The sequence below is a fragment of the Castor canadensis genome, chromosome 1 (genome assembly GCF_047511655.1).
Source record: "Castor canadensis chromosome 1, mCasCan1.hap1v2, whole genome shotgun sequence".
Lineage (NCBI taxonomy): Eukaryota > Metazoa > Chordata > Mammalia > Rodentia > Castoridae > Castor > Castor canadensis.
The window spans coordinates 144,923,700-144,933,070 of record NC_133386.1 but is presented as its reverse complement, the minus strand read 5'-3'; the positions used below and the strand labels follow the sequence as shown (position 1 = coordinate 144,933,070).

Genomic DNA, 9,371 nt, shown 5'->3' with positions numbered 1-9,371 from the left:
TCCACAGTTGCTGTGAGAGCTGTTGGAGTCCTTAGCAGTGTTACTTTAGTCAGTAGCAAGGCCTAGGACTACAGATGGGGTGGCAGAACTGACTGAGAGTGTGTGCATGGATGCTGGCATTATTTATGCATGCAGTTACAAGGGCTAGGACTAATAGTGTGCCTGCATGGATGTAGGGACCAGTTTTGGATGCCTTCATGGTAGTGGAGGCTTGCATAGGGTCAGAGCTGTAAACCAAAATTTTTTTACTATAATACTACTTCCAAACTGTCTTCCTTCCATGAGTCTAGAATAACATCTGTTTGATTAAAGCTTTTTTCAGTTTTCTTGGTCAGAAAGGATTTCTGCCTCCTTAGAATACTCAGAGCATTTTGTTTGCATCTCTCTTATGGCAAATTTCATGTAATCACATGGTCAACTTCTTATTTTATTTATACCATCAAAGATTATTCCAGAGAATGTATATCATAGTACTCTATACATAGGGAGAGATTAGTGAAAACAGGAAGTGTATTTCATATGAAGATGCAAAAATAAATACCTCTGTTACTTTTTAAGCTCCTTAGTCTTCCTATTGTGATTTCTGAGTAAATTTGATGTTATATCACCATGCATATAGTGGAAAGTGAAAAGACCACACCAAACCCGTAGATATAAATAAGTATGGTCCAATAGTAAAAAGAAATTGAATAGTAGATGAAGAGTTACCTTCCCAGGTACCTTGAATATAGTCTTGGGAGTACACACCAACCTTCCCTGGAGCTAGAACAAAATTAATATAAGTTGGCCCTTGGGAAGAAGACATGGGACAACCATAAGCAAGCCCTGAATATATTATAATATCTCTTCTCTTGTCTTCTTGCCTTGGAGCTATGGCAGACACAGAGGATCAAGGATCATACATGGTTCTTTAGATAGTATAAGAATCTTCAAACCAGTTTGCTTTTCCATATCAGTATAAATGCCTGAAGAGTTTTCCATTCTCAGAGTAAGGCAAGATGGACCATGGTGAGTTGTTGGAGAATACCAATAGAAACTGACTGATCCCCTAAACAAGCTCCAAGAAAGACAAGGAAGGACTTGAAAAAATGGCTACAGGTACCATTTTCAAAAAAGAGAAAGGATATTTTGGGGAACAAAATGGGTAATAAATATACAATGCATTGTTACTTAAGGTTGGGAAAATTGGGGTTGGCCAAGATCTTTTAGGTGTTAGATAGGGATCCTAATGATATGTTTCTTGTTCCAGAAGATGACAGTCAGTGTTAATGTTGTCAATTTAGGACTATAAAAAAGAAGTTCCATATCATAGTGAAAGGATTTGCCTCCCTTCCTCCAGGCTACCATTGACAGCCCAGCACTAAGTGCTTCTGCTTCTACAAGAAGGATAAGAGAATGAGATGAGTCTACATTTCTATATCTTTCAAACTGTAGCATACTGGAGGTACACTTGTTACAAAGATTTTGGGAAAATATGAAGGAAATAAGGGTGCAATTTTTTTTGGAGTTGTGAAGTTGTGATTTTATTTTATTCTTTTTTTTTGTACTGGGGGTATATTGTGATGTTTACAAAATTCTTACAATATATCATAGTTGAATTCATTACCCTCCATTATTCTCTCCTTTATTTTTCTTCCTCCTATTCCTGAAATAGTTTCAACAGGTCTCATTTTTCCATTTATATACATGTGTACCTAATATTTCCACCATATTCACCTTCTTATACCCTTTCCTTATATCCTCCCCCCTCCCACTGATACCAGCCACCCATGATAGGACCTGTTTTACCTTCTTGTTCTCCATTTTTGTTTGTTTAAGATAGCTACACAGGGTGTTTCATTATGACATTTCCATATATATGTATTATAACCCAAATGGTTAATCTCCTGTATTTTTCTCCTTTCTATCTTAGAGTGGTGTGGTTAAGTAATAAAAACAATACATCAAAAGTAAATTAGGAAGAAAGTATGAGTGAGCTGTAACTTGGAGGTTTTTTTAGCTGTTATATCATGTTCTATAACAAATTTGGATTGTTGTATTCCAGAATATAATAGGAAAAGTGTTTAAAAGGGGGAATGAGTGACTTTGTGTGTTTGAGTACATGTGAATGAAACTATGTGAACACATGCAATTGAGTAAACATATATTAGTCCAGTGTGACATAATCACAGTTAACACTTATAGAGGATAAATATGGATCAAGCCCTTTGTTAAGTGCCTTCCATGTATTGTCATATGAAATTCTTGCAACACAGTCTAGCATGGTTAGTGCTTTATAAACCTTTCTCTTATTCTAAAGTCAAAACACAAATTTTATTAGAGCTAAATATATGATGAAGTGATGATGGAATTGTGGTTTGTAATACATGGCCTAAGGAATAGGAGCCTCTGTATTTGTGATGCTTCCTACTGGGGCTACACCAAGCAGGCTTTTCTTTCCTTGTGTAAAACATTTGGCTAAAGTCATTGAAAAGCTAGGCTAGAAACTCCTCACTAGTGAACTTTTTCAGAGGTGAAAGTATAAGTAGAATCTATACTCTACCCAGCAAAGAGTGCTGTGCTATGCCAATATGTTGCTACTATGGAAAGACGATACTGATGCCACTAATCTGTATTTCAATACTTCATCCTTCAGTCACTTGCTATGAGCTTGGGCAACAAGGTCTGTAGTTCAGTGGGACAGCAGAAGGAACTCCTAATGACCTACCACTTTCTTTGTGCCAAGAGAACAGCACTGTGGGCAGGAATTTATCAGAAAGAGTAGCAACAGTTTAAGGCAGGACCTGATCACCGGCTTTAAGCATATGTAAAATATCTCTCTTTCCCCCCCGTTCTCCTCACCACACACAAACGTTGCCTTTCAGCTTTATAAGATACCTGTGCTTTTATTGCACTTATGTGCTTTCTTGCCTCTCCTCTTCCTCCTGTACCAGAGCCTGACACAATGGATAATATTTAGAAATATTAACCTAATAAGTGAACAGACACCATGGCTCATTTCTAATGTTCAGATTTTATGAATATGTTTGTGATGAAAGCATCCTGGAAGTGCAAGCTCTGGATGTGTCAAAGACATGCAGTCTGATTGATATGTGCCCTCTGTCAGTAGAGGCCCAGATATCTTTCTTCTGCTATTCACCTATGTCTTGTGAATCTCAAAACTACCAAGGATTCATTAATTCACTTGTTCGCCCATATTCAGGTAATATCCATGTGGTTGTCAGTCATTGTTCTCAGCATTCTGTTTTAGAAGGTTGCAGTATAGTAGCGAGAAATATCCGTGCATGAGGGGGATGTGTAGAGGGAAGCAAATATTGATGAGGCACTTGGCCTATTTTTTACAATTGTCTTCTAAGAGGACTTTTCCAATAGTTATTATAACTTAAAAATATCTTCAGAATCTAATTTGAAGAATTTGTGCTGGTCAGATGACTGTGAAATCACTAAAATATTAAAATTTTAGAAGATTTTCTGACCCAATGCTATCTGCCATATTTCATTTCTGGTAGGAATAAATGATTGTACAGTAATTTCCTAATTAAAGAGATAAATGGACTCAATATCAAAGAGACAAATGGGCTTATCTTCAATAATAAAGAAGGTAGAAATGACATGAATATTGACATTTCAATCACTATGAATAGGTGAGTGAGAGTTAGGGTAGATGTGAATTTTAATTTAGGAAGTATTTTTAAAGAAAATATTTTTATGGAAAATGTGTATATCACATTAGAGTCCTTGTTAACAGAAATTGTCTTGAGTCTTATTCACAGGAAGACTGAATTATCAACTTATTTTGGTCTCTTGTCTGATGCCATAGACATCTTCATTATCTCCAGTGGTTAGCCATGCTGGAGATGAACATCACTCTGGTCAGTGAGTTCATCCTGGTGGGCTTCCCCACTGTCCCATGGCTGCAGGTCCTGCTCTTCTTCCTCTTCCTTGTGGTCTACCTGCTAGTGGTAGCAGAGAATCTTGTTATCATGCTCACTGTTTGGGTCACTAACTCCCTTCACAAACCCATGTACTATTTCCTGAGTAGCTTGTCTTTCCTGGAAGTCTGGTATGTGTCTGTCACAGTCCCCAAGATGCTGGATGGCTTCCTCCTGCAGAGACGGCACATCTCCTTCACAGGTTGCATGACCCAGCTCTACTTCTTTGTTTCGCTTGCTTGCACAGAGTGTGTGCTCCTAGCAGCCATGGCCTATGACCGCTATGTGGCCATCTGCCATCCTCTCCAATATTCAATCATCATGACTACAGGTTATTGTGGGCAGTTGGTGGCCCTCTCCTACATGAGTGGTTTCACAGTCTCTGTCATCAAGGTCTATTTCATTTCACATCTAACCTTCTGTGGCTCCAATGTCATGAACCACTTTTTCTGTGATATTTCACCAATCCTCAAACTGGCATGCAAAGACATGTCTACAGCTGAGTTAGTGGACTTTGCTTTGGCAATTGTCATTCTTATCTTCCCTCTCATCATCACTGTCCTCTCCTATGTCTACATTGTGTCTACCATTCTGCGTATACCCTCTACCCAGGGAAGGAAGAAGGCCTTCTCTACCTGTGCATCCCACCTTACTGTGGTCATAATTTATTACACAGCCATGATTTTCATGTACGTCAGGCCCAGGGCTATTGCATCATTTAACTCCAACAAACTAATCTCAGCTGTGTATGCAGTCCTTACACCCATGCTAAATCCTTTCATCTACTGCCTAAGGAACCAGGAAGTCAAGAATGCAATCAAGAAGACCCTGGGAGGTGGTCAGTGCCTCCTGCTCAGTTTATCTGTGCTGCCATGCAGCATGTCATGAAATTTATCTTGATCCTATTTATTTTCAGGACTGCTCCACTGACTTGGATTCTTAAAGAAATCAGAGAATACAAAATTTTTTTAAAAAATAAAGGAGAGGTGACACTAAATATTTATGACTTTAACTCTGTACTATTATTAACAAACATGGTGTATATTTATAAGTATCCTGAATTGATTTAACAGTAATAAATAAATATATAGTGTGCATAAGCTGTTGTTAGCACTTTTCTTGTAATGAGAGATTTTCTAAGATAAATCGACTGCTAGATGTCACTGGGGCATCTGTTGACTACATAAAGAAATGTAGCATACCAGAGAGAATTTTTTAAAATTTCATTAAGTTGAGATTAAATATATAATAAATAATCAGGAAGAGCCATTCTGTCTATATATCCTGACCCTTTTAATCAGGGCTCCTAAATTGTTCTACCATTTAGATCTAAGCCATCCTCAAAGTTAGTATATTATATAGTGCTCTTATAAGTTAGTTTACTGCATAAAAATTCTTAAATTAAATTGAACCTGCTCATTCTATTTGTTATTAAAATTTTGGAATCATTCTAGTGTTTATGAATATTAACAATGTTTTCTCCCCACATGCATGTGGTTTACTTATCCACAATATGAAACATCCATTTTGATGATATTAGCCACCTGAGCTACTCAATAACAAACCAGTTCTTACATTGCTTGACTTATTAATTCATTTATTATATTTTGTGCTCTTATTCCATGGTAGTTACTGTAATAGTCTATGAGGATATAATGATGAATAATCTAAAGCAAAAGTCACATATTGTTACTTTTAATAGATTAGAAATGAATAGTGACGATATAAGCACCAATACATTATGTATTATAAGTACAGGATACTGTGGAAGTAAATGGTAGATAGATGGCAAAAATGCTCAGAGAAAATGTTCTAGAAGTACTATTATACTAGTGTTTGAAGTAGTGACAGATGAAAAATGGTGGGAAGTAGTGAGGGTCAAGGGTTGTGGGGAGAGGAAAGAGGAACAGTCAAGAGAGAGAACAACACATTTAAAAAATTGAAAGATGCTTGATACATCTGGAGTGTAAACTGACACAAGGAAGAGAGGAGTCACATGAGGAAGTAAATCCATCTTTACCAGTCAGAAAATTGCAATTTGTGAATTTTCTCCTACTATAAAATTTATAGGTGTACAATGATTTCTATAATGGCATTTTCTGTTTCTGCAAGTAATAGACCTTCAACTAGTGCCACTACCTGGTGAACAGTAGTCACTGATAAGGTGAAGCAGGAGCAAAGTGAATTGACTAAATATTCAGCCTCAGCTGCAGTACCTTTGCATGGAGAATGGTAGGTATCAGCTGTCAGTTCATGTGTTTGACCTCACGAGTATATTGTGGGTTCCTCTAGAGTTGGAACTAACCTCTGTATCTACAATACCTTCCACAGCACTTGACACTATAGGGCTTCATAGTGGTTATTACTTTTATTCACTCCTGAAACTCAGTGTTTAGTCTCTGCACCTCCTTTATCTTTTGCATACTCCATTTCTAAGGAGGTGAGAAGAATTGATCCCGTGGACCTATCACCCTGGTTCTCCCTTCCAATTTGGTGGGGCAATAGGAAGCACCAGCAAGAAATTAGAGGACACAGAGAAAGAGAATGCAAGAGAGTTCTTCCTTGGCTGGCTTCTGTGATTTCAGTGATGGGTACAACACTTGCACCTCAGACACTCTGGCTGCAGCTGTTACTGGGATTCTGCTTTGTCAATCCTCACATGGTTCAACATCCCTTGCTGGATGTTGTCACTTTGCCTGGCCTCTGTGAATAGTTGTGATGTTTAATTCTGCTCAAAAATTTCAGCAGTAATTGTTTTCTATTTCTTTCTGGGATCCTGCATAATATGACACAATAAATATTAGTCAAATTGAAGTAAAGCACTGTAGGAATGCTTGGAATAAACACACGAGTTTAAAAACTCATGTACGTATTCAAATCAATAATATAACATAAGCGAACTCCATTTCTACTTAAGTATGACATATGACAGAAGTTGAAAAGAATACAAAGTGTTTTGGCCACATTTCAATAGCATTTCTTTTACTTTTATTCCACCCATGTGATTCCACAGTAGAATTAATTCTGAGGTGTCTGAGCTAACATAGTTAGCAAACTTAAATTTGAGTGTTAAATATATTGTGTCCAGCTTTTCTGTCATTTATTTTAAGATTCCATGTGACATTAAGAAGCACTTAACTTCTCCAGAACTAATTCAAGTAAGTTGACTGCACTCAGAGCCATCCCTTCCTTTTTCCCTTCAATGATGCTCTTCCTCTCTTAGCAGAGTAAATTAGACTGTATTTTAAAATCTGTGGAAGAATTTTCTCCAATATATTTTCCCATGTGCTTCTAATTCACTCACTGAGGTTCACTATCCTCTAGTAAGTAAGCGATTTTGACTTTTAAATTGCCCTGTAGGGAATTGAGTAAGTGGGGAAATATTGGTAAAGTGGATGAAGTTTGTAAGCAAATATTTAGTTTAAAACTCTGGTGTTACAAATTGTTAGCTTTGCATCATTCGTAGATTATTGGTGCTTAATTTTCCTCATCGGTAAAATGTGCCTTAACATCTACATTTAAAAGTTGGTATGAAAGCCTTTTTGGCAGTGATAACCTCTCATAAAAGCATGTCTCTCACACAGGATCTCCTTCATTCCTCTCAGGAAGAAATGAGGAAACACAAGAAGCATCTGTTGCCAAGCCCAGTTCCTACTTTATGGATGCAAAATGCCCAGGATGTTATAACATCACCATGATCTCTAGCCACGCACAAAAGGTAGTTTTGTGTGTTGGCTGCTCATCTGTCCTCTGACAGACTATAGGAGGAAAAGCAGGACTTGCAGAAGGATGGTCATTCAGAAGAAAGCAGCACTAAGAGGACCCCAAATGAGTGGGAAACCATCCCAAATAAACATTTTTGAGTATAAGGAAAAAGTTGGTATGAAATTAAACGGGAATGAACATAGGTGAAAGCATCTGGCACAGTTCTTGACCCACGCTCTTCTAAATACTCAGTGAAGTCGAGACGAGCGGGATTATTCATGATCTCTTTAGAAAACAGCTCAACTACCAAGCTCTCCTGTTTTTTTTTCCAGCTCCCAGATTGTGTCAATTTATCTCCATACTTATTAAGAAGAAACCGTCTCTAGTTGTGCTTAACTCCTGTTTAGTGTGACGATATCTTGGTTATAAAACTTTTACGGGCTCTGGATAGTGAATCTAATGCACACATTCACTCTCATTCTAGATTGTAAGCTTCTTATCTACATGTTTATGACTCAGTTCTAGAAAATAATCTCCACTTACTATACATTCAATGGTCAATAAATATTTGACGAAAGAGTATCTTGCCATATAATATATAATAAACATAATACACAATATGTGATATAGTATTATATACAATACTATATTATAGTATATAGTATGTAAAAGCAATATATATATTATTTTTAATCTAATGCCACAATACCCATAACATCCAAATTTTCTGGCATAGCTCCAATTTTAAATAGTCCACCCAGAACTGCAAAAATATTCTTTCTAACTACTTCAATTTTTAAATGACTGAGTCAAATACCCTAGATTAGTTTTTCATTCTGCTCTAATACTTTTTCACATGTAGAGGCTAGAAAGCTTAAAAGCAGAGTACTAAGGCTTTCATGCATCCTATCTGGTGCACTTACCTGAGACGTTTAAAAAATTATTATGCTTTAAATTTTATTTTAATTGAAAAATGATAATTTTATGAGATACAATGTGATATTTTGACATTTATTTACAATGCTGAATTATTAAATTAGGCTAATTAACAATCTGACACCTCACTTATTTTTTTTATCATGAAAACATTTAAAATACAATCTTTAACAATTTTGACATGTACCATGCATTATTATTTTTTGCAGTAAGCACCATACTGTCACTAAAGCTTATTCTTCCACCTATTCAGCCTTTAGAAAGAGGGACATCCTGTCATTTGAGATGAGATGGATGAAACTGGGAGAAATTAGACTAAGTGAAGTAAGCCATGTGCAGGAAGACAAATCCTACAGGAAGTTACTTACATGTGGAATCTATGTGAGACTTTGATTCACACACAAGCCACATGCAGGGGTAGGCAGAGTGTGGGGCATCCATTTGGCTAATGTGCATTAAGGCAGCAAAAGTTCTGATGCCTACAGCTGCTGATTCATGAGTCCTCAACATGTTTCGTGATGGAAACAAAGGAGTTCTGGAGTTAAAAGCTGTTTTGTAGACTTGGTCTAAAGAATTCTCTTCCAGTCTGCTCAAAAATTTTGCAAGAACCAAATTCACTTTCTGTTTAAGCAAGCTAGTGTGGATGTTGCTATTTGTAACAAAATATTGGTAATACAGCCATCCTAGGAAAATAATTACTATTTGTCCTGAACCTTGATTTCCTTGTTACAAAACAGGAAATAGTAGTAACATTTTATAGAATTGTTACAAGGCTTAAACTAGATTACACACACTGGA

At 36.8% G+C, this 9,371-nt stretch overlaps 1 protein-coding gene and 1 pseudogene across 1 annotated transcript; both read left to right on the top strand.

Moving 5' to 3' along the window:
* Positions 1 to 3,848: 3,848 nt before the first annotated feature.
* On the top strand, positions 3,849 to 4,820 carry LOC109693780 (olfactory receptor 6B9-like). Its single transcript, XM_020175335.2, has one exon. The coding sequence runs from the start codon at positions 3,849 to 3,851 to the stop codon at positions 4,818 to 4,820; it is 972 nt and encodes a 323-aa protein (XP_020030924.2).
* Positions 4,821 to 7,501: 2,681 nt separating this feature from the next.
* Positions 7,502 to 7,749, top strand: LOC141421406 (small ribosomal subunit protein eS27-like; annotated as a pseudogene).
* Positions 7,750 to 9,371: the final 1,622 nt, after the last annotated feature.